This window comes from Alosa sapidissima, chromosome 8 (assembly GCF_018492685.1).
Source record: "Alosa sapidissima isolate fAloSap1 chromosome 8, fAloSap1.pri, whole genome shotgun sequence".
In the NCBI taxonomy this organism is placed as follows: Eukaryota; Metazoa; Chordata; class Actinopteri; order Clupeiformes; family Clupeidae; genus Alosa; species Alosa sapidissima.
The window spans coordinates 26,349,263-26,374,262 of NC_055964.1; the positions used below are offsets into that span (position 1 = coordinate 26,349,263).

Sequence of the window (25,000 nt, forward strand, 5' to 3'; positions counted from 1 at the left end):
CTGGTAACACACACAGATACACTTTTGGAATCTGGTTTACTGACATATGGCATAGGACGCCTATGTAAACTCTGGAGAAATTAGGACTTAAAGGCCCCAGCTCTCTCTATCTCTCTCTGTGTCTCTGGGAGTGTGGGGGGATTGAGCATATTGAATGACGGCTTTGAGTGCTTTGTGTGACAGGAGCACTGCTGAGAGGCAATCTGACATGTCAGTTTGAAGCGTGCGAGTGTGTGGCGCTCGGCATGCCGAGTGCTGACCTTGAATTGGCAACTTAGCTCGGCACACTGAGGGCCAGGTTGATGGAGATGTCAAACAGCTCTGGGTGAACGACGCGTCTCAGCCTTTCATGAGGAAATTTGTAGCCTGCAGTCAGAGAACACACGTCCAGAGAGTTCTCAAACCAATGGCCCACTTCAGTGGATCGGGCCACTCTGGGCCGTGATGAGATGAGCCCTCTGAATGCTCCCCCTTCAGAATCCCAACACATTGGCCTGCGGAGAATAATAATAATAAAATAATAATATGTTTATTTTATATAGCGCCTTTCTCAAACCCAAGGCCGCTTTACATAGTAGGAAGGCAAGGAAACACAATAACAAACAAACAAAACAATACAACAAAGACAAGTTATCTGTATGGAGCTATGTGTTTGGTGTGGAGGAGAAGTGATCATTAAACAGAAAGGATTTGAGATGTGCTTTGAAGAAAGGAAGAGAAGAACAGGCACAAAGAGGTCTGGGGAGGGAGTTCCAGAGTTTGGGGGCCAAGGCACTGAAGGACCTGCCACCGAGAGAGTCTGGAGCGGGGGATAGCAAAGAGGTTTTGGTCATTTCATAAAAATGAACGAGGGATGAAACTCTCAGGTACTGGTGATTAAAAGTACAATGACACAAATACAAGATTGTGAGACACATAAACTTACAGATGAGCACCCTATATTAATATTATATGATGGCAAAGGGATAATGAAGTGTTGATATGAACCATTAGTGATTCAATTGAGCTCCTTATAAACTGATCCAGCAATATAATAACAAACGCAGAGCGCAATCCCTCTTTATAGGCGTTTACTTATGGCCTAGGCTGCAGGGCTTTTGGTCAAATACTCCTGAGCTTTTCATGTGTTTAACATTTGGTCTTACTTTACATTACAGGGCTCATTTCCAAAGGCAATAATACAGAATGTATAACATATGCCTTTTAGGAGACACTTCAATCCAAACTCCCAGCGTGCTCCGACGTGTCTGAGCAGGAGGGGTCCCAGGAGGCCTGGAGCCGGTGCCCTTGACACACTTGGGCTTTCTCATGTAGATCAAATAGATTGAGAGCTGCAGTTACTGTCTTCTTTAGGATGTTTTAGTAGACAGGGGTTAAGGTTAGGCTAAGAGTATTGGCACCAAGATGAAGGCAGTGTTTTTACAGTTCATTGGGTGATATTAAGTAATTAAAGGCACTCTTTTTATAGTGACCTGCAGTCATGGTCTGCAACCACTTACTGTACATTTAGGAAACAAATAGTTTTTATGAGGGTTTTTAATTACTTTCATGGGTTAATATTCAAGAGGTCACAGACCTGTCAGTATGTAGTCAAGGGTCCGAGAATGCATGTACAAAAACATCAGGGTAAACATTCAGATATAGACAAATGCACATACACATAACTCATAACTACTGACCTTTGGAAACAAAAAAAACCCCGCCAAGAGTCCTTGCCAAAATCCAATAGTGAATTCCAACAATTTCAAAGCTCCGATCCATTCTGATAGGATCTAATGAGATACAGGGACCAAGACTGTAGGAATTTGCAGAACTGTTGGAGTTGAGAAACCTACAGGAATGTAGTGTATAGGAATGTTTACAGCAGGTTTTAATTTCACTGGATCGACACATGACAAATGCAACGCAGGACAAATGAAGAGGTGGTAGACACAAATGCGAGAGAGACCAAAGTAAATAGAAGCAGTAGTGTTTTATTTCTCCTTATGAAAATCCAGTCTTTGTACAGCGGCCTTAACAAATCAAAGATCAAACAGTGCCCACAGCAAGCAGTGAAAGACATTTGTCAAGTGGAGGGAAAAAAAAGATGACAAAAAATGAAAAAAAAAAAAAAAAATGTTCTTACAGTCTTTGACTTCATCTACAGTTGTCATAGGTAACGGGTGGGAGATGAAGCGTTGCATGATGGGAAGTGGAGTTCTGTGGACGAGTCCACAGGGCTGTGGGACCGAAGCCAGCTGCTATGGCTGCTAAGCCACTCTGGCTCCACTGGATAGAAATACCCTGCTTAGAGTGTGTATGAGTGTGTGTGTGTGTGTGTGGGGGGGGGGGGGGGGACCCTCACAGCCACTAACACCACACAAAGGTCACAAATGGACATCTGAACTGTTCTACTGGACATCCGAGCGGTACGCTTTGGACCGCTCTTGACTAGGGGTTGAAAAAATGCGGCCTCCCACTCTCTGTGCGAGGCCCAGTGGTGGACAGGTGCACTGTGGTCCACGCTGGCACTGGCTGACCACACCAGCATTCCAAGGCTGGATTAATATGAACTCGTATAAAATTTCAAATTCCCTTTCCAGGACATGAATGGATTTTTTTTCCGTTGTTTTTTTTTCCCATCCCTAGGTCATTACAGTCGTACAGTTGTTGAAACTGCTGGCTACAGTATCATCATAGTAAACAATATCTGCAAGAGAGTTAGAGTAGAAGGCATTTAAAAGAATCTTTTTTTTTTTTTTTTCTCTTCTAAATCAGATAACTAGTTCTAGTCGGAGAGGGCATGTCACAGAGCCACTCATAGACTGGGGTTGTTCTCAGTGCTTGTGTTTCTATCTGCAGACAGTTTGTCTTTCTAAACCAGGTCAGTATACCATCACATCAATGACATCAGACAGAGAGAGAGAGACAGACAGACAGACAGAGAGAGAGAGGGAGAGAGAGAGAGAGAGGGAGAGAGAGAGGGAGGGGGAGAGAGAGAGATCTTACAGATTCAATACACTCTTAATACTGCTTAGCACACAATTACATGTCTTTTCACATCATTCCCCAGTTAATGTGACTATAGATTTATGTATTTATATATCTGTGTATATAGCCCTATAGACATCAAGATCACACCACTCACTCATTTGAACATGTGTGTGTCAGGTGTGTGTGTGTGTGTGTGTGTGTGTGCGAAATCTCAATGAAGACTGGGTTTGGAGACCATTAGCAACTAAAAAGCACCAGTCTATTTGTGGCATGTGTATGTATCGGTCATGCCGGACTGAAATGAAACCAGGTTGGAGAAACACAAAATCACAAACAACAAATAAAAACATAGCATGATTTGTAACACAATGTATAATGTGTGTGTGTGTGTGTGTGTGTGTGTGTGTGTGAGAGACACAGAGAGAGAGAAAAGATGAGATGGAGAGAGAGATGGGTAGAGCGATCGAGAGAGAAAATATCCTGTAAATGCTTTTCTGGAGATGTGGTTGAAGACTGGCTAAGGAAACGGTTCACAAACTACAGAATGATATGATGTGCATTCACTGAACATGATCAGCACTACCAGACACTGTTTGTACCAGATTCATTGTGCAAATGTGTCTATCTACCAGTTATGCCAAGAGGATCTGTGTGTGTGTGTGTGTGTGTACTTTGTCTGCTTTACCTTTCGAGTTTCTCTACAGTTTCAATGAAACAAAAGTGTATGTGTGTATGTGTATATGTGCTTCTGTGTGTGTGTGTATGTGCATGTGTGTATATATGCTTCTGTGTGTGTGTGTGCTTCTGTGTGTCTGTTTTACCTTCACAAGTTTCACTGAAACAGAAGAGTGCAGATGGACTGCAGTACAATTGATGGATTAAAACAACGCTATATGTTAGTAATACGTGTCTGAGTGTGTGTGTGTGTGTGTGTGTATGGGTAAGAGTGCACGTAATATTGTTGCTTCTCTGTGTGTGTATGTGTACGCGTGTGTGTGTGTGTGTGTGTGTGTGTGTGTGTGTGTGTGTGTGTGTGTGTGTTTGTAATGTGATGTACAAATGTGAGTGTGATTATGTATGTATGTATCTCTCTGTGTGTGTGTGTGTGTGTGTATGGCTAGGAGGCAGCTGAGTTGTTGGGACTCCAGCCCATTTGGTAAGCTCTCTCCAGAGTCCTCTTGCAATCCTGCATGACGGTGCTGAACACGATGTGGGGGTACTGCAGGACCAGCCTCTCCACAGTCTCCTCATTCACCTGTACCACACAGAGAGAGAGAGAGAGAGAGAGAGGAGAGAGAGAGAGAGGAGAGAGAGAGAGAGAGAGGGGGGGGGAGAAGAGAAGAGAGAGAGAGAGAGAGAAAAAAGAGAGAGAGGGAGAGAAAAGAGAGAGAGAGAGAGAGAAGAGAGAAGAGAGAGAGAGAGGGGGAGAGAGAAGAGAGAGAGAGCAGTGATCAGAAACTCTGGCAATGGCAACACAGTCTACTGGGCGGTGGGGAATGTTTCTCTGTCTATGTGCTGCTCCTCATCCAGGTCCAACGGCACCACTTGAGCGCTGGAGTTCCCATGGCAATAGGACATGGTCTTTTCTCTTCTCTCGTTCCCATGGCAATAGGACATGGTCTTTTCTCTTCTCTCGTTCCCATGGCAATAGGACATGGTCTTTTCTCTTCTCTCGTTCCCATGGCAATAGGACATGGTCTTTTCTCTTCTCTTGTTCCCATGGCAATACACCAATCCGCCGCAAACTTTATTATTTAAACTTTATTTATTATTATTTATTTTATTAATCGTATGTATTTCATCCACTTTTAACGCACATCTTGGTCCTCCACTCGACAAGGAACTCTGTGTAATCCGTAAGCCTGTAAACATGAGCACTCAATGTGCAACAAAGGTTTGTGAATTTCACAAACGGTTTAATTCTAGGTCTGTATATTCCTACTGTTGTTAAAACAGCCGACCACACAACACGCTTTTCCCGGCATCACTGAACAGCATACGTACTAAATAGAAATAAAGAAAAAGAAGATTTCGCATCTACAGCTAACGTCTGCTACAGCCGCCTACAGGACCAACACATTACTTCACTACTTCCTTAGCAGCGAGGCAACGCAGTAATGGCGGCGCTGCTTTACTTCCGTGTTTCGCCGGATTTGTGTATAGGACATGGTCTTTTCTCTTCTCTTGTTTTCTTCAACACTGCAGAGTCCCCATCGCCATCAGTATTGTTTCTGTATTGGCTACACACTTTGATTCTTCTTTTACATACAAACACTTTGAGCTGCTTTAGTTAAATGAGAGATAAACATGTCTAATTCCTAATAATGTCTAATTACAATCAAGACTAATGAGTGTATAGCATGAGGACACACATAGCAGTGAGCACTACAGCAAGGCCATAATTAACGCCTAATGAACACAGAGAGAGCAGGCAGCAAGACACACCTCCCCCCTGTTACCCAATCAGTCTTCCCCATTATGGCTTCGTTGACTATATCAATTATGGCACAGAGCATGATTATAAGAGAAGAAGAATGACAAAATGTCACACGACTCAAGTCGTGTTTTTAGAGTAGACATTAGAGTAGACATAGAAGTCTGAAATTGCCCCAAAATAACTGATGATTGTAGCAATCAAGCATCATCAGTAGTACAACAACAAAGACTACATTTGTAAACTCTTAAAAGTTAGAACATCAATGTGTCGTAAAACAGGCACACAGGGATTGATATTCTTTATGCTGTGGGAGGTGGGAGGTGCGTGATTGAAATTGGGGGTCAATGCAGAGTGGCTGGATACAGCCTGCTGCAGATCTGGGTGCCCGTCATCCACATCGAGTTTGGATATGATGCATCTGACACTGGGATCTGTCTTTCACATAGTCTTCAGTTCACAAAATGCTACGCCATATGGCTGGCAAACACTTAGAAAGTTTATCTGTGTGTGTGTGTGTGTGTGTGTGTGTGTGTGTGTGTGTGTGTGTGCGCAAGTTTGTGGCTCTGTTCCAAATGGTAACTGCTGTCTTATAAGATACCTAACAGGGGAGTGTGGCAGTGTCGTTCCAAACCGATTGAACTTTCTTTTCCTGTCTGTTAAGAAACCTTCAAAATACTGTAACTGTAACAAACACTGTAACGGTCATTTGTGAAGGCAGATTCATGGCATCCTCTATTCTCTACTGCCCACAAGTCAGTGACAGTCACAAAATAGTCATAAAACAGTTGTGAAAAGTCAACTAAGATGCTGGAAAAAACTGTATAAGTAAGTAAGTATATATACTCTTTTGATCCCGTGAGGGAAATTTGGTCTCTGCATTTATCCCAATCTGTGAATTAGTGAAACACACTCAGCACACAGTGAACACACAGTGAGGTAAAGCACACACTAACCCAGAGCAGTGAGCTGCCTGCTACAGCAGCGCTCGGGGAACAGTGAGGGGTTAGGTGCCTTGCTCAAGAGGACTTCAGTAGTTCCTACTGGTCGGGGTTTGAACCGGCAACCCTCCGATTTACAAATCTGAAGTGCTAACCAGTAGGCCATGGCTGCCCCAATACAATCAGCAGCTGTTGTTACAGCTGCTGATTGTAATGAAATGTAATTTGTTTGACAGTTCTTCACTTCAATTTTCCAAAAACTATACTACAACTACATACTACTACAAACACTATACAATCTGATTATGCCGTCATTGTTGAACATTAGCCTGATAGCTTATGTAAGCTAGTTTAATGTTCTTGCTGCGTGCCAACGTCATACCTTAGTGCCAATGTTATCTTAAAAGACCAATCGAAACCATTGTTCTTAGAAGAAACTCCGAAGTCTTATCTTGTGAAACACCTCTCTATCAAGTTAACAGAGCAGATGCCTTCTGTTTGGAACAGACCCTGTGTGTGTGTATGTGTGTGTGTGTGTGTGTGTGTGTGTGTGTGTGTGTGTGTGTGTGGGTGGGTGTGTGTGTGTGTGTGTGTGTGTGTGTGTGGGTGGGTGGGTGGGTGTGTGTGGGTGGGTGTGTGTGTGTGTGTGTGTGGGGGTTAGGTGTGGGAGAGTAAAGGTATTTTCACATATTTCCCTCATCATCCCAAATCAGCGGCCAGTTCCACCCCCATCTCAACCCAGTTGGCCCCCAGCAGAGGCTTCCAGACACATGTGACCCTGCAAGGCGAAACCAGTCGCTTTGCGCACGGTGGTATTTTGAGAAAATCCACGATAAACAAACGTACAGGTTAAAATGTCAAATTTCACTTTTTCGCATAATTCGACAGTATACAGTCTACACTTTTCATATTGTGAACAAAATTCACAGAAAAACATACGTTTTGACTGTTAAGCCCTGACTTTATTTAGGTGAAGATTCAACACATTAGCAGTCATTCCCTTTGTCCACGCCGCTATAAGGTTTTACGGTAGAGCTAAAATGTACTCAATGTGTCAGCTCCCTATCGATGTTGACAGATGTAACCGAATATGAATGTGAAAGACTTGCCTTTCAGGGCACGAACGGTCAAAAGCACGAACTTTTAGAAATATCCTGGCGTCATTTTAGGAACCAAGAGAAGTTTTCCATTTCCATTGCGCATTTTAAAAGTATACACACTCTGTGTACACAGAACTTCCTCTCCCCTTACTTCCCCCGAAATACATTAATTATATTACCTTAAGAGTGTCCCAGGTATTAACTAGGGGGCAGAAAAAGACACAAGCTGCACGGTTGATGAAACTGCACATAGTCAGTAATTCGCTTCAAAGTCACGCTACCATAAGGCTAATAATAACTGTGCCCGCACACTATCGCACGTGACAATTTACATAAAAAAGGTGATTTTCTCCTCTTCTGGCGTATCGTGATGGGAGAACCATGCCAACTTTGGATGCGGTTATCTTAGCGATACTTTTTGCAACACCCCCGATATACATTTCATTGGAAAGCTTAGTTTATGGCCGTTCATGTGGTACGTTTTACCAAAGCGACTGGTTTCGCCTTGCAGGGTCACACATGTGCGGTCATTAGGCATGGTGTCACAGCACAGTAGGAGAGAACAGAGAGTGAGCTGAGGAAGGTCAGGGGTGCCGGGGCCCAGTTAGAGGTCACCTAAGCCCACTGCTCAGGGTCGCCCTCGGCTAGCATGTTTATCACCTCCTCTCTTAATCTTTATGCGTCTACTTTTACAGGGCGCGCCGGTTTAAGGCCGCGCCTGAGCTGCGTGCACGCCTGCCTGTTTTATTTGGCGTTCCAGGAGGATTCAGGCATGTTCTGGTGCATGGCTCGGGAAAGATCCCGCCGTAAAAATGTCAGGGGTTTGTGTGGTCCTCAGTCTTATGCTGATCAGACAGAACAGCAATCTTAAATCCCGTCTGGGGTCTCGGAGTCCGGCATTAGGAGCACAACCCAGCCATTGTGCTGGACGGCCTGTGATGAAGAATCTGATGAAGAATCTGATGAAGAATGACACAAAATCGACACCAACCCTCCTTCAACATGCAGCGCTACACTGCCATTAATGCACGTGAACGGGCAGCATTAAGCTGAGCTACTGAAGCATGGCGTTTATGGACTAAGCTCTGTTTATTTAGCATCTGAGTTGCATTGCAAGCAGAAGCTTCGTCTCGGTTAACATCAACCTAGCCTGAAAAGCCAAACAAGGTGGCGTTTACCTTGCCGTGCAAGGGTGGAGTTTACAAGATGAAATAAAGCCCACTGTGCTCTGCTACTGAAGCGTCACGCTTGCTTACAAAAAGCTCCCTTGTAACCTGCATTACACTTCCGCGACAAGACTTTTTTTTTTTCAGTGAACCATCAACCCTCGACAGCTCAGAGCATTTACACACACACACAAAAAAAAAAAAAAAGTGTGTAGTCTTTTTTAAACGACTTCAAACACACAGCTTCGCTCCAGTCTCCTCGGCAGCCATCTTGTTGGCGTGCCAGATGCGCGGCTCGCGTCGTAACTCTGCATTATCTAAATGAGGGGCAGGAAGCGAGCGTAGTGCTCAGTGCGGCTGAGTGGAATTTGGTTAATGCTGAGTGCAGGCTCTCTAAATCAGGGGGAAGGGTGCGCGCTCCACTCCGCTCCCCTCCCCTCCGTCTGGAGAGCCAGTGTCTGTGGGAGGGCTTAAAGAGGGGCAGATTTATACCGCTCTTAAAAACAGCTCGGCCTTCGGGCGCACTGCCGCTGCCCCAGAAGATATAAAGACGTTTAGTTACCGACTAGCCCATTCCACCATGGCACGCAATGAGTGTGCGCTAACTTTAGTGGAAAGAGGGCGAAAGAGGAGAAAAGGACTCCGGGGAAGACAGTTAGAGAGAGAGAGAGAGAGAGAGAGAAAGAAGTGGAGACAAAGAGAAGAAAAAGTTAAAGGCAGACATTATCTGTGTGGGCAATTCCATCCTCTCTCCGCACTTAATCTCTCTGTCCAGGTTCCTCCACCTCTCCCACGTCCATCCATCTCTCTCTGACTGGCCCATCCTCCAGAGTTCTGGTCTGGGAGAGCCACCACTCCAGTCCATTCTGCTGAGGTCCCCTCCACTGCCCCCTCACGGGAGGAAATCCCATCTGTCTAAGCTCATCATAGTCCTCACGCCAGCGCCTCCAACTGAGACACCTCACATGCATGTGACAAAGAGAGGGAGAGGTGGAAAAATGAGATTGAGAGAAAAAAATCATTGAAAGAAAGTGATAAAGTATTAAAAAAAGAAAGCGAGAAGAGAAAGAAACATATCGCGAAATGGAGACAAAATCTGGTTATGTCATAACATAACATATGCGGCAGAATCCGTTTAGCTTTTTTTTTTTTTTTTACAGGTTTTAATGCCTCTGCTGTGCTGGGAGAACATCGAGCCTCAAGAAGCGACCTCAGCGGCTCACACGCTAAAGAGAGTCTTTGCAGGGGGTCCCACTTCATTTCAGTCTTGTCAACACATTTACAGTTCCCTCTGGGGCACACAACATACCTTAGCCACACACACACACACACACGTTTGCAACAATGCTCACACACAGGATTCTCTATCTGCAATCTATCTATTCTTCCACTGGAGCTGAGTGTCTCTTTTTCTCCATCCAACTCAATCTCTGTCTCTCTCCCCCTACCCCTCACAAACATACACACACACACAGATAGAGAGATAGAGTAGTGTTTATCTGCACGCTGTGAGCAGTCCCACTGGAGGTGTGTGTGTGTGTGAGCGCTGTGTGTGGCGGCAGGCCAGGCTGATGGTGGGCAGGTACTGTTCGCCTTGTGCCGTACTATTGATCACATTCTCTGCTGCTTTAATAGCCTCTGTTTGCTCTACTTCTCCACCACAGCAGCTTGTGTGTGGGTTTACTGTACGCTACTTACTGAATGTAGACAGGGCAAGCACATACTGTAGTATTCTTTCCTATACTATCTTTATCTCACCTTTTTTCTGAGGCTATAAACAGCTGTCAGTGCTTCTCTATTTCTGTTTCTCTCTCTCTCTTGCGATCCTGCTCCATCACCTCTTCTTTCTCTTTCTCTCTCTCTCCTGCTCAATCACCTCTTCTCTCTCTCTCTCTCTCTCTCTCTCCTGCTCCATCACCTCTTCCTCTTCTTCTCAGAGTCCATTTCTCTCCCTGCTCAGAGCTGGGCTTGTTGAAAAATTGATTGAAAATCTTTATTGACATGATGTATTTGTACAAAGGATGATTCTTATATATATATATATATATATATATATATATATATATATATATATATATATATATAAATAAATAAATAAATAAATAAATAAACAAATAAATAAATAAATAAATAAAATGACTTTGTACAATTATCAGTCAAAAGGATAAACACAATAAAGCCACAGGGCTTATTTCCATCGGTGTGGTCTGAAGGAGAAATTCTGGATTACTAACATTTTTTTTATATTCTGTATATGCTTTCTATACATTCAATACTGTGCATCAACTTTGCTTTGTCATTTGCTCTCTCCATGTCATGATTTTCTAATAAAGGTCATGCGACCCCCTTTGTCACGAGTTAAGGGTATTCTGCTTATGGCAAGAGAATGCTGAAGGATGTATATGTATTGTATTGACCAATTATCTACTTACTTGGAGTAGCCCCATGATTTGCGTATGGTGCATGGATCACATGCTATGTCCAAGAAGTGTATATGTATTGTTGTATTTCTGCATGTATGAGGATCTTTGGAAAAGACCATTGTACTCATGTGATTTGTATTACCAATGTAATTAACATGTATAAGAGGGGGCTTCGCCCTAGAGAACTTTGAGTAGTGTTACTGGAACATGCTGTTGCTAGTGACCTGCTCCCGGTATCGTGAATAAACCTGCAGTGGTTCCTCACACCTGAGTATTGCCTGGATATTTTTGACCTCAGGCCTCACTTCAGAAAATTAAACAGCATCATCCATGAGTGACACAAAATGGCCTCCAGCTATGGAGCCCACACTCTAGTTTAGTTTGTGTGTTTTGGACTTCTAATCCTTGAAAGCACACCTACTGATAGAATGCATACGGCCCCTGTGCAGGTGGCTGTTCACTCGGCCGCTCCTCCGCTCAAATTCACGTCAGGCCGCTCCGCTCAATTTCGCTCCCCGCTCCACTTCAAAATTCTCCCGCTCCAGTGAAATCACTCCACGCTCGCGCCAATTTAAAAGAGGGAGAAATAATCTACAAGCCGAATTGTCACCTTAGAAAACTTAAATCCCAAAGAACTAAGAGAAACGGCAATGTCACTCATAGAACATGTATTGTAAAAGATAGCCTAATGCAACACCGACAGTGCAACAATGAACAAGCTTGGCAACGTACACATAAGCCTCAAACTAAAGGGATCAGTGGGATTAATTGCCTAAATAATACAGGTTTAGCGTCCAAGTTTACTTCAACCTTACTTCAAATTCCTCACGTTTTCCTTTGCTCTCCGAAGCACACTCGTGTTTCCGCGAAATGTGTCTTATTAAATTCCAAAATAAATCTCACTGGAACAGTGTTACGACATAGGCTAGTTGTTCTTGCTCTACATTGTTTGTATCTAGTTGTTTTGTAGGAATAGTACGCTTGTAAGCCCTATGACTTTCAGTTTTCTTTCTAAAATATTTAGCGACTTCATCCCCAACGAACTCACTGTAACGTCGGCAAGCTGGACTATGTGCTACGGACTCTGCGACAATGCATTCTGGGATACAGGGGATAACTCTGTTTTAATCTCCGTGTTTTAGTGTAGCGTGTTACCCTTTTAGGTCTTCCTCGTGTGTGATCCTTTTTGTGTGGGGAGGCTGCATCCACCGCTGTATGTGTAGTGTGTGTGTGCGCGTTTGATCTGCCTAGAGTGTGCGCTTTTCGTGGCCTGCGTCCCTGCTCCTGTTTCTGAATGCCAGAGCCGGACAGTAACTGAGTACATTTACTTGAGTACAGCACTTGAGTACAATTTAGAGGGATCTGTACTTTACTCGAGTATAATTTTTGGGGAGTACTCATGACTTTACTCAAGTACATTTGAGAGGCAAATATTGTACTCTTTACTCCACTACATTTCTATCCATAACCGTGAGTACCCGTTACTTCATCTAAAAAAAAAGGAAAAAAGAAAAATCCCTCTCAAACGTGATTGGATTGTGTAGGCGCCACTGATTTGCCGCCAAAGTCAACTCCATGGTCAGATTTAGATAAGAGACGAAACTATTGACGAAACAATGGATGAAGACGCAGCAGGTCCATCCCGGGAATGTGCCAACCTGTGGCCCCACCTCGTCAGACTATTTCAATTTTCTGAACAAGTTAATGATAGTTTTCGCTTCAAGTGTTTAAATTACAAAATAGTGTTTTGTATTTGAAATACGTATTTTAAATACATGTATTAGAAATACTGGCAATCCCTGGCAACATGGTAAAAAGATGAAAATGACCTGATTTTACTTTCAATTCCTTTTACATCCTCCAAGGTATTAACATTAACATGTTTTATAACTCCATGTAGGACGTTTCTGTACATAAATGTAAGCACTGTGGCAGTAATGCAATATTTAGAAAATGTAGGCTACTCTTGTACTCTTGATACTCAAGTACTTTTAAAAATAAGTACTTCAGTACTTTTTACTTAAGTAGACATCTGACTGTTGTACTTTTACTTGTACTTGAGTAAAATTTAGCAAAGGGTATCTGTACTTTTACTCAAGTAATGAAGCTGTGTACTCTGTCCGCCTCTGCTGAATGCTAGGCACTGAACGCGGCCTCTGCACCTAGCTGCAGCAACAAATCCGTTATATCACTATGACAAGTGTCTTCATTTTGAAATGTAACGGTCTTAGTTTCATTATGAAGATGTGAGTTCTGGGTGGATTTGGGCATATGCTTCAGACTCGTGGTGTGAGCGGCGCCGGAGCGAAATTGGAGCGGAACAGAGCGGCCGCTCCGGTCTCTGAATTAAAAAGCGCTCCGCGCTCCAACAAAATTCCATCCGCTCCGCTCCGCTCACTAGCTCTGGTACACACAGCAGGTCAGTGTGAACAGTCGCTGGTAAAGAGGGTGGGAACAGAAGAGCGGGGCTGGTGTGGAGAGTTGGACTGACGTAGTGTTTGCGTGGTGCACCAGACGAGCTGGTGTGGAGAGTTGGACTGACGTAGTGTTTGCGTGGTGCACCAGACGAGCTGGTGTGGAGAGTTGGACTGACGTAGTGTTTGCGTGGTGCACCAGACGAGCTGGTGTGGAGAGTTGGACTGACGTAGTGTTTGCGTGGTGCACCAGACGAGCTGGTGTGGACTGGGATGAAGTAGGCTTCCCATAAACAATCAATTAGACTCAGCCGCAAAGCAAACAGCCAAATGAGCCCTCACTGCAGCCAGAGGAGAAACTGGATGCAGCTGATTTATAGGAATCTGCAGTGAGGAAGTCTGAATGTATATACAGTGTGTGTGTGTGTGTGTGTGTGTGTGTGTTTGTGTGTGCACGTGTCTAAGATCACTCTCACGCCTCTACTGTGAGAGCCTGTTTCCATTTTACGGCCAGACAAAACATTTCAGACGTGTTTTGGTGAAGTGAATCGGGGCTTGAAAGTTGTGTAAATCTTCATTGGGAGTTCAAAGGGAGAGCACACTGACCACTAAATAATTTGGATAGCTTTCTGTCATTCCCTTGCTCCCTCAGGATCTCTTTCTCACTCATAATCTCCCTCCCTCTCTCTCTCTCTCCCTCCCTCCCTCCTTCTCTCTCTGTCTCTCTCTCTCGTCATATCAGCGGCTTGTCTCACATGCGGAGTGCAACTGATAGCAGAGTCCACCTAGTCTCTGACTGCCAAGCATCACACATTTGGGAAAAGAAACAGAAAAAGCTGTCAACAAACATCAGGACTAAAGAGTGGTGCTGGGAATGCCACACCTAATCCACCCTTACACTGCAGATAAATGCTCTTAATCGCCAACATTATTTATTACTCAGACTATTAGTGAAGACTAAAACAAATAGCGAACCTAATGAACTAAGTTCATGAGAATGTCAATGTGCGCATGTGAATGTACTTTATGAGCATGTGTGCGTGAGTATGTGAGAGAGTGTGTGTATGCGTATATGAGTGTGTGTGTGTGTATGCGTCTGTGAGAGTGTGTGTGTATGCGTCTGTGAGAGTGTGTGTGTGCGTCTGTGAAAGTGCGTGTGTATGAGTGCGTGTGTATGTGTGTGTGTGTGGGTTGAGTGTGTATGCACTCCACAAACCAGAACAGGACGCACTTCGCTCCATGTCCAGTCCAAACAACAACAACAAGGCGCTCAGAAGCAGAGAGGAAAATGAATTGATTGGATTATTGTGGCTGCTTACGATCAATAGCATTCTTTTTGTGTATGTGGTGGTGGAGGGGGGACTCTGGCCTAAGGAGGGGTCAGGGATAAGACATGCGTGTCATATGAAGACCCCCCACCTCACCCCCTGCCCCTTCTCATCTCAGCAACCCAGAAGAGCACGGCACATATAAGCGTGCGCATGAAAGCACAGACATTCAGAGCCACAGACACAGAGCGGTTTGTCTGTCTGGCGTTCACACGAGGGTGTAAACCAGGGTTAATTACTGACATGTCACTGTCTCTGGTCCAAACAGAACCCATCCATCACAACTGGTGCACATGTGGGGTTAGGGAGAGTTGAGAGAGGCTGTCTTACACGAGACAGACCACAGCCACCGCATGTCCAAATCCCAGCAGAGTTAGATAACCAGCGGGGATAAATCACTCTCCATGATGACCACCTCACCTGACTTAGATAAACACACACACTAACAACAATAAACATGTGATGAGCGGATGGATGGAAACACAGCACAGATAAATAAACAGACTCATGATAAAAGCCCAACTGTTTGACACATGATGGGAGCAAATGTGTGAAGCGGTGCCTGATTATCTTAGAGCAGCGAAGCAAAGCCTGTTTACAGTGCCACAGACATGACAGCATGAGACAAAATAAAGCACAAGATAAAAGCATACCATGGCTGTGCTTTAAAGGGACACCAGGCAAGCCTGAGGGCTTTTTCTCTACGAAGCACCCCCTAGCGTCTGTACGTGTCGTATACGTGTGCGAGCCATCGCTCGGTCTGAAGCTCTTTTCCTTTCTTTGCATCTTCCTTCAAGGGTTTTCGCTGCTTCTTTGCCGGCTCTGCCATTATACACACGTTTGCAACAATTGCTAGCATTTCGGTAGCCTGCCTCTGTGCTGGGGATGCCGGATGTAAACTGATCCTGCTTCTCGCAATGTCTGAGACTTTGTGAGACTGAAGGTCACGGGTAGGATACACCGAAATTGCAAGCGGGATATTCTTCCTACAGGCAGTAGGGGCGGACGAGGGAGTCTTCATTCGCCCTGTAATGAGTCATTTAACCACATACCGACTTACGAAGATGATTAATTAACACGAAAACGTTGCCTGGTGTCCCATTAAGGAATCGCAGGGATCGCAGCCTTTTGCCAAATGTTGGGGCAACAGCAAAGACAGATACACATTATGGCCGTGTGTGATTAGCCATAGAGAGCCATCTGCACAGGTTTATGGGGACCTACATCACCGGCTGTTTAGTGCACACAGCAGTCTAGGGATTGGGAGAACGCTGGAATCAAACTAGCCCCTGGTCTTCTCCCTCTGTACCAATACAAAGACACAGGCTGCAGGAGAGGCTGTTTCCTTCTGCCAATCATACGAGAGGCAGGCGTGACCCTGTGACACCACAGTCTGACAGTGACTCCTCTCCATCACCCTGTCTGCCCACAGACATTCCCTCTCACTAGCGCTTATTCAGCCCACACTTCCCACACCCAGAGCAACGGACAGTGTGAGAGAGACATCCGTTTGGCCAGCAACGTGTCCTCACTGGGACCTGACCCCACCACCTGTGCATCGCTTCATCACTTGACCCTTGGGAGCTCCAGAGATATCTCTCTCTGTGCCGCGGGCTCCTCAGCCCTGACAGAACCTACTAGAACCCTGACGCTGAGTGCTTGGATGCACCCTGATGGGGGGAGGTGTGTGTGTGTGTGTGTGGGGGGGGGGGGGGCTGATACTGTAGTTGCTCTGAGTGTTTGTGATAAAGCTGCTGGCTGTTGACCAGCGAGCCGCGGCACTCCGGCTGTGAGAGAGAGAAACTCCCCAGCGCTGGTTCCAATTAACTCCCACTGAGAAACAGTCAGAGAAGCGGCTCAGCCCGGACGCCATTGGTGGATATTATCACTACTGTCGGTGAGGTCACATACTAAGAAAAACAAACCCCGCCGAGACAAATGGATCACCCTATCATAGAGACGCCATAGCTCAGGTCCGGAGAGTGGGGAGGGTGTCCACTGATGCACTTAATCCAGATGAAACAAGGGCATCCGGCACACACACAACGCACACACAAATATTCAGACAGACACACACACACACAGAGATACACACACAAACGGAGAGACACACAGACATACACACACACACACACGCACGCGCACACACACACACACACACACATGATATCCACATACAAATGCAGAGACATACTCTCACCCATGCAGGCAATGAATACTAATACACACACACACACACACACAGAGTCATAACTCATGGGAGATTTCTCACGAGAGAGGTGAAATGTAATTTAATTTTCATGGGGTCTATTTGTAAGGCAGCCTCTTGAGAAAAGACTGCCCTCCCTCCCACCCCCTCCCCCGTCAGCCCAGGGAGGACGCACCGCTCCTCATGGAAATGGAACGCATTCTGCATATTTGTGTGCGTGTACATGCATTTCAAAATGACTTCGACAAATTGAAATGGAAAATAAAAGAATTCTCAAAGAAACACAGCCAATTATGAATCAGTGCTAACACACCCAACAACTCACGCAAAGAGAATGTAAAATGAGGACCTTTATCTGACAACACAAGCGCTTGTAAATGCCCCAGTGTCTGGGTGCTGTGGTCAGGCGTGGGCAGTGCACGCAGGACTGTGCTCGTATTCAAATGGGAGAGCCTATCAGGCGGCAGGGGTCAGAGAGGAGCTGCCAGGTGTCAATCACTCAGGCAGCACCTGCTATCAGGTTCGACGGGGTGACGCAGGCGTCATCTCACACCACAGCCATGCCTCTGTGGAGACGGGGCCAGTCGGGGCCGAGTGCGACACGCACGTCCGCCTGCTGCCAGCGTGAAGGACAGTGCCCTCGCCGTGGCTGTGGTGTGGAGATGAGGTTTCAATCCCCCGCTGTTTGCCCGGCGCGGCGCGGAGAGGAGCTGCCCCGCCTCATCAGCTGCCCTGCGGCCCTAATGATGTGCGACGGCCGGTATTGGCAGTGTAAACTCCTTAATGGCCCCGCTCCGCGCGCTAATGCTAATTAAGGGCTAATTTACTCCACGCCATTTTGTTTAAGCACAGACTGATCTCTGGCTGATGGAGCCCCTAAATCAGAGCAAAAAGTCCACTCAGTGGGAGAAGAAGTTTCTTAGGAGGCGGCAGCCAGCAGGGCAGCTTCTCCACTCCCAGTGCCAGCATTTATAGAGTCCGGCACCATCTCACACTCAGTGTGTTATGCTTGTTTATTGCACTACTGATGCATGGTCTGTTCAACTAACCACTGTGCTCTAGGACACTGGACTCAGGTTTGTGTAGTGTGGAGGGCCTGTGTTGAGTGTCTGTGGTCTGTGCATGATGGGTAGTCTGTGACTGACTGTGAATGAATTCATATGAGATACGACCTCATTTTTGAAGTATATTTTTGGGGACTGCTGCCTTTATTCAGGTAGGACAGAGGAGAGTGACAAAAAGAGAGTAGGAGAGAGAGAGATGGGGGGGATCAGGGAAATGACCGCTGGTCGAGTCCTCCTGAGCACTTCAAGCTGAATGTGGTTCGGACGCTGCAGCTGCTCTCCCACAGCTGTACTGTAGTCAGAACAGTCACATCAATCAAATCCAGCGTGCCATAGAACCCAAAGCAGAGAGACAGAGAGAGAGAGAGAGAGAGAGAGAGAGAGAGAGAGAGAACTGGTGAAAAGGTGAAGAGGAGAGGAGAGAATAAAAGAGGAACTCTTGCTCCAATTTCAAGACCTACATGACTTTGGATTTGATTTCTTTTATTTGAATTTAGAGTCGCTGACAGAGAGTGCAGAAGTGGAGATTTAAGGAAGACTGAGTGGGAGAATATGTGTATGTGTGTGTGTGTGTGTTTGTGTATGTGTGTGTGTGAGAGAGAGACAAGAGGACCTCCCAGTATGAGAAGAGCTCTATGACAGCAGGTAAGACCTAGTTTAGTATGATGGATGATTCTGTGCCTTTAAGGGAGAGGGGCAATGAAAGAGAAAGTGTGGAGTGAGAGAGAGTGAAATTGTGTGTGTGTGTGTGTGTGTGTGTGTGTGTGTGTGTGTGTGTGTGTGTGGGTGGGTGTTTATATATGTGTGTGTGTAAGGTCTGTCAAAGGATGAGGTCAGAGGCTTTAACTGATGCCTTTCTGACCCCTGAGAGTGCAGCATTAGTTTGCGTTCATCTTAGCCAGTTTCACAGATGCAAAGCCCGTGTGTCTGATCTGCAATGATGCATCACTGTTTGAAAGGAACGGCATTAAAAGACGAAGCTGCACCTTCAAGGTGGCCTATCCACTCCCGCCAGAGGCACGAAAGCGCAACATGCGCTGGCAGAGGATCAGGGATCAAAGGACCGGATCATAGTGCGTCTGGTGTTCTTTCTCATATTTGTTTAAACACACATGGTCTGATTGGTAAATAGGCTATTTGTAAATGATTTAAAGAAAATTGGACTACAAGAATAATCTGGCGGGCCAAATAATATTGCTGGTGGGCCAGCTTTGGCCCGCGGGCCGCCTGTTGCCAACCCCTGGACTAGAGGGTGGTGGCACAAGGCTTGTATTGGGTAGAGAAACAATTCTCACATGCATGACCACTACTGGCACCTTTATATATGTGTGTGTGTAAGGTCTGTCAAAGGATGAGGTCAGAGGCTTTAACTGGTGCCTTTCTGACCACTGAGAGTGCAGCATGGCCTACACTCCTGTGGGTGACTAGCTGCACCTCTGTCCTGTGTATGTGGGAGGAAATGTTTGTCTGCATCTGTGTCCGTCCAGAAAACGTCTTTACATTTTGTGTTCATAGATTGTATATTTTCACATATCCACATCTATCTGCTCAAGTGCTCAAATGCATGTAACATGTATACACATGTACTGTAATAAGAGAAAGAGAGAGAGAGAGAGAGAGAGAGAGAGAGAGAGAGAGAGAGAGAGAGAGAGAGACAGAGAGAGAGAGAGAGAAAGAGAGAGAGAGAGACAGAGAGAGAGAGAGAGAAAGAGAGAGAGAGAGACAGAAAGAGAGAGAGAGCTTTGCTGACCTTGTCCCATGTGACACAGTGACTCACTTCAAGGTAATTTGATTGGCTCCTTGGTCAGTGATTTACTCTTTCTCTTCCTCTCCCTCTGTACCAGTGTGGTGTGTGTGTGTGTATGTGTGTGTGTGTGTGTGTGTGTGTGTAACATTGTCATAGCGCATAAGGGACAGGTGAGGCTGACTTGCTAGTCTTAGCTGTCTGTGGAACGTCCTGGTTACTGAAGTCTTTTTTCTCTTTCAGCATAACTGTGTATGTGTGTGTGTGTGTGTGTGTGTGTGTATAAACGCATGACTGCACTGACCTTGTCACAGCGCATGAGGCCCAGATAGCGCAGAGACTTGCTGCTCTTGGCGATCTGTGTGGCCCCTTGGTCAGTGATGTCTTTGCACCAGCCAGCGTCCACCGTCTCAATGCTGCTGCTGTACTGGCCAATCGCTATCAGAGCTGCAGGAGAACACAGAGCACACAGACCACGGTCAGTTGAAACACATCATCCAGAACAATGAAACACGCACATGCACACACACACACACACACACACAAACAAGAATGGTGTCTGGACAGGTGCTCAGTCCTTTACCATTAAGACAGAAGATCAGTCAGTGAGGACATGAAAGGGTTAACTCTAAAGCTCAGTCCTCTTTGGTCCAGATTGGCCTGCTGGACCCACCCATAGCCATGAGCCTCCCCCATGTTTAGGAACAGACTTGATGGCTCTCTGTGTGAGGGATCCAACTGGCCAAAACAACCAAAACAAGCCAAGCTCACCCAACCACTTCTCGGAAAAGTAGAGTGTGTTTTGGTATGTGTGTGTGCGTGTAATAGGCACAATAGTCATTTGTGATTAGCCAAGAATCACAGCTGCTTCCACAGATGAGAAAACCCTTACCTCAACCTCTCGCTCTCATTCACACACACACACACTAATTTATCACAACGACTAGAGCAGGGGTCGGCAAGTAAATTTGGGCGCGGGCCAGTTATTTTACTTAGCCAAAAGATGGTGGGCCAGAGGATAGATACAATAAATATTAGCGTGTAGAGTGAGGAGCGAGCTACAGATGGTGGGAGAAATAATATAAATAATATTGCTGGTGGGCCAGCTTTGGCCCGCGGGCCGCCTGTTGCCAACCCCTGGACTAGAGGGTGGTGGCACTAGGCTTGTATTGGGCAGAGAAACAATTCTCACATGCATGACCACTACTGGCACCTGTGCCCAGAGGAAACAGACAGACACACACACACACAGAAAAACAAACATTATATAGAATATAATATATTGAAGAGGATGAAATTCCCGTGCACAGCCTTCCAGGTGCTGGTGAGGTGCAGTCATTAATTGATAAACAGGAGAGTGAAGGATCACCTCACACTGGTGGGATTTCTTTGCTGATTTTATTTAGTAGTGAACAACGCATTTTGCCTATGCTTCATCAGGTTCACTCTTGAATGAATATAATATATATTTGAGTATATGATATCTGAAAATCCATTGTCCTCTCAAAAACTCATCAGAAAAGCCTGTTCATTTATTAATCACATTTTACCATACGAATTACATGCACAATCTCACAGACACTGCACAGAAGTAATGGATAATTAGCCCTTTCGAAAATAACTCTTAAAAGGTTTTTCTTTTGATAATTTGGCCCTTGATATTTTGCTATTAGTGCATGATTTAAAATCCCACTTTTCCATACCTTGTAAGAATCATACTAACATGCTTAGAAAATGCATGCAGAGAATCAGAGATGATGGTGTATAAAATCAAACGATGCCTCACTCATATAGACACGCATACAGGCACGCAGACACAGAAACAAACGTATGTTCGCCTACTAAGAGGTTGTTACAACATCGTAAACATTTAACACTTAATCTGACTGTATTCCATAACTCCCTGTCTCTCTCATGGGCTCTGTCTGAGAGTCTCTGTGTGTGTGTGTGTCTGAGAATGTGAGTGTGAAGCACTCTATCACACAGTCAGTGAGGTGTGTCGTGAGGGAGGTCATGGTTGTTGCACGGCTACATTTCACATTTTCCCTAGACCACCACTGGTGATGCTCCATGCCCCCTCAAAAAGAAAACACCCACACACACACCACTTTACTTCTTTGTATCTCAAAGTGTGCGCATACATGTTAGAGTGTGTGTGTGTGTGTGTGTGTGTGTGTGTGTGTGTGTGTGTGTGTGTGTGTGTGTGTGTGTGTGTGTGAGTGAATATGTGCATGTCTGTGGTCATGAGATAGGCATGTTGTATGTTTGCACAAGATGCTGAGGCAGACAGAGAGACAGAGGAGTCTCTGAGTCTCGTAACTTTAAACTGAACACACACAGAGCTCTCGCCACACACACACACACACACACCAACGGAGAGAACAAGACAGGGAAACCGCCGTTCCGTAAAATAATAACACTGAACATTTCTACAGAGACACACACGATGTATGTGCTATAGACAAAACTCAGACATTAGGCCTAATGTGGACTCTTCCACACCCACAGACACAAACACACAGAGGACACATCACCAAGACCTGAGATGAAGGACTATTGTTTTGGGCTGTGATGTGCCTGATGGCCTGCCTTGTGTTAATGCATTTTGGTTGGCTGCCATGCGAGTTTGTCAACTGGGGATATATTTCCCTCTTTCTTTCACCCTCACACACACACACACACACACACACGGGTGTGCTGTTTACCCAGCCACTGGGCCCGGGGCGATAATGAGTGAGCACATTTAAAAGTCATGAACATTAGTGTTGCCTCCATCCACAGGCCAGACCATATTACAGCCCCCTGCTGACAACAGCATCCAGCAGATGAGATGAGTCTCTCTCTCCTTCTCTTCCTCTCCCTCCATCTCCACAGCTCTCTCTCATCTTCAGTCGCTCATATAACACACACACACACACACACACACACACACACACTCTTTCATGTCATAGCCTCTTTTCCCCTCCGTTCATCATATGGCTTTTGTCTTTTCTTCTTTCTTACTCTTTTGCTTGCTGCCACTTGCACTATACATGTGCTGTTTACCCTTGGAGATGAGACGAAGGCCAATGTGTGTGTGTGTGTGTGTGTGTGTGTGTGTATGTGTCTCCCGCAGAGAGACTACACCACATCAAGAGAACCACACATTCCAATTTGCCCTATAAAAATGTATAGCACTCAATATATGTGTGTGTGTGTGTGTGTGTGTGTGTGTGTGTGTGTGTGTGTGTGTGTGTGTGAGAGTGTGTGTGCGCATCCGCGTGAGTGTGTGCTGGTTTGACTTGCTAATCATTAAGCAGTCATGGTGAAGAATGCCACAGAGTGTATTAAAAGTGCCTTTAATGTCAAGCCTGTACGTGTCTGTAGAAACATAAATGAATACAAACGCACAAAGAGACAGAATTACAGAGAGAGAGAGAGAGAGAGAGAGAGAGTGAAAGAGAGTAACGGCTTCTACATACTCGACGCACCCGACCGGTAGCGCAACACCGTGACGTCACAATGACGTAGATCTTGCTGGCGCGCCAGGATTTTAGCCAGGTAGCGCGAGGTAGCGCACCACTCATTTTTTTTTCAGACGAGCGCATCAAAGCGGAAACAGGAAGATGGACTAGTTCGAGGGCAAGCGAGAGTTGCAGTGTTTTGATACAGTCGTGAATTTTTAATAGTTTGCTGGATAAGTTAACAAAGTTACCAGCAAGAGTTGCAACACATGGAATTAAGAGGAAAGAATAGAAATGATTTAAATTACTGTTTAAATAACTGTTTAAATTATAAAAATTTCCCTCGGGATGACTAAAGTATCTATCTATATATCCATCTATCTATCTACCTGTGCGCACACCTTGGAAACTAGATGATAATGATGGTGGTAGTTGTGAATAGTAGCAACCAAAGTCTGAAGTACCATCACAAAGGCTAGCTAATAGCAGAGCCCGTTTACATTCTCTGCTACTAGTTTTTCTTAATGCAGCTTCTTCTGCTGTGTAACGTAGTTAGCGTTAATCTTTTCACAACAGCGACACCTCTGTTCAGGAGAATATTGCAACTAGTGTCGTGACCACGACGCGCGAGTATAAATGTTTACGGCGCTTCTGTGACGTCACATTGTCGCGCTACCGGTCAGGTGCGTCGAATATGTAGAACGTTTCAGTCTTCTAAGAAGTCTTTTAGGCTTCTTTACATTCTCCTGTAGAGACACTGGGCTACCAGTGGATGCATATGGATTGTATCGCTATACATTCTAATGGAATAAACAGCTTTGACTATATTTTGGCATCCGAGTTATTCATGTTAGTAAACTAAACTGGGGGGGCAGCCGTGGCCTACTGGTTAGTGCTTTGGACTTGTAACCGGAGGGTTGCCGGTTCGAACCCCGATCAGAAGGCACGGCTGAAGTGCCCTTGGGCACCTAACCCCTCACTGCTCCCCGAGCGCCGCTGTTGATGCAGGCAGCTCACTGCGCCGGGATTAGTGTGTGCTTCACCTCACTGTGTGCTCACTATGTGCCGAGTGCTAATTCTCGGATTGGGATAAATGCAGAGACCAAATTTCCCTCATGGGATCAAAAGAGTATATAGACTTATACATACTTATACTACTGTGGAGGTGGGATGGTGCTCCTATTCAAAGTCTACTAGTAAAGAATATGGTCACTGGAAAACTTCTTTAGGCTTACAGCCACACTGGTTATAAAAGTATCCTTTCCATCTAAAACATGCATGCTTTACTTCCACACTGCATTCTTCATTAAAGCCTGTGTTGCAGGTTAACCACCACTGTTGATTAATGGGTACATACATTAAAGCACTCAATATATGTATATCATTTTTAAAAATGTCTCCAAATGGTGTTAAATGCCAGTTTTTGTTGTTTTTAGCATTAGCGTTTTTTTTTTTTAACGCAATTCGGTGATGACGTCACTTTGGGGACTACATGATCTGCGCTTCATTCATTTCAATGCATTTTAATGGACATCGCGTTACACTTTCAACATAAAGTTTGTATATTTCCACTTCGAATTTCGTCACAGCATTTATTTCACATCTACCCTATGATCTACCAATGGTAATAATGGTGCCTGATATCAATTTAGTAATTTTTTCTGAATTTCGGGAGGTCTTGTTTTGGAGGGTATGTTTTACATTCATTCCTATGGGAAACGGTCGCGGTTACACGTTCAACATAAAGTTTGTATTTTTACA

The 25,000-nt window shown here is 45.2% G+C and overlaps 1 protein-coding gene across 1 annotated transcript in view; it reads right to left on the reverse strand.

The window, feature by feature from the left end:
- Positions 1–1,953: 1,953 nt before the first annotated feature.
- fbxl17 (F-box and leucine-rich repeat protein 17) overlaps positions 1,954–25,000 on the reverse strand; it is a 212,109-nt gene continuing 189,062 nt past the window's right edge. Inside the window, exons 9-10 of the mRNA XM_042102222.1 lie at positions 20,101–20,243; positions 1,954–4,228 (exon numbers count right to left, since the gene is read on the reverse strand). Coding sequence (XP_041958156.1) covers positions 4,091–4,228; positions 20,101–20,243 — 281 coding nt within the window. The 3' untranslated portion in view covers positions 1,954–4,090. The remainder of the gene's footprint in view (positions 4,229–20,100; positions 20,244–25,000) is intronic.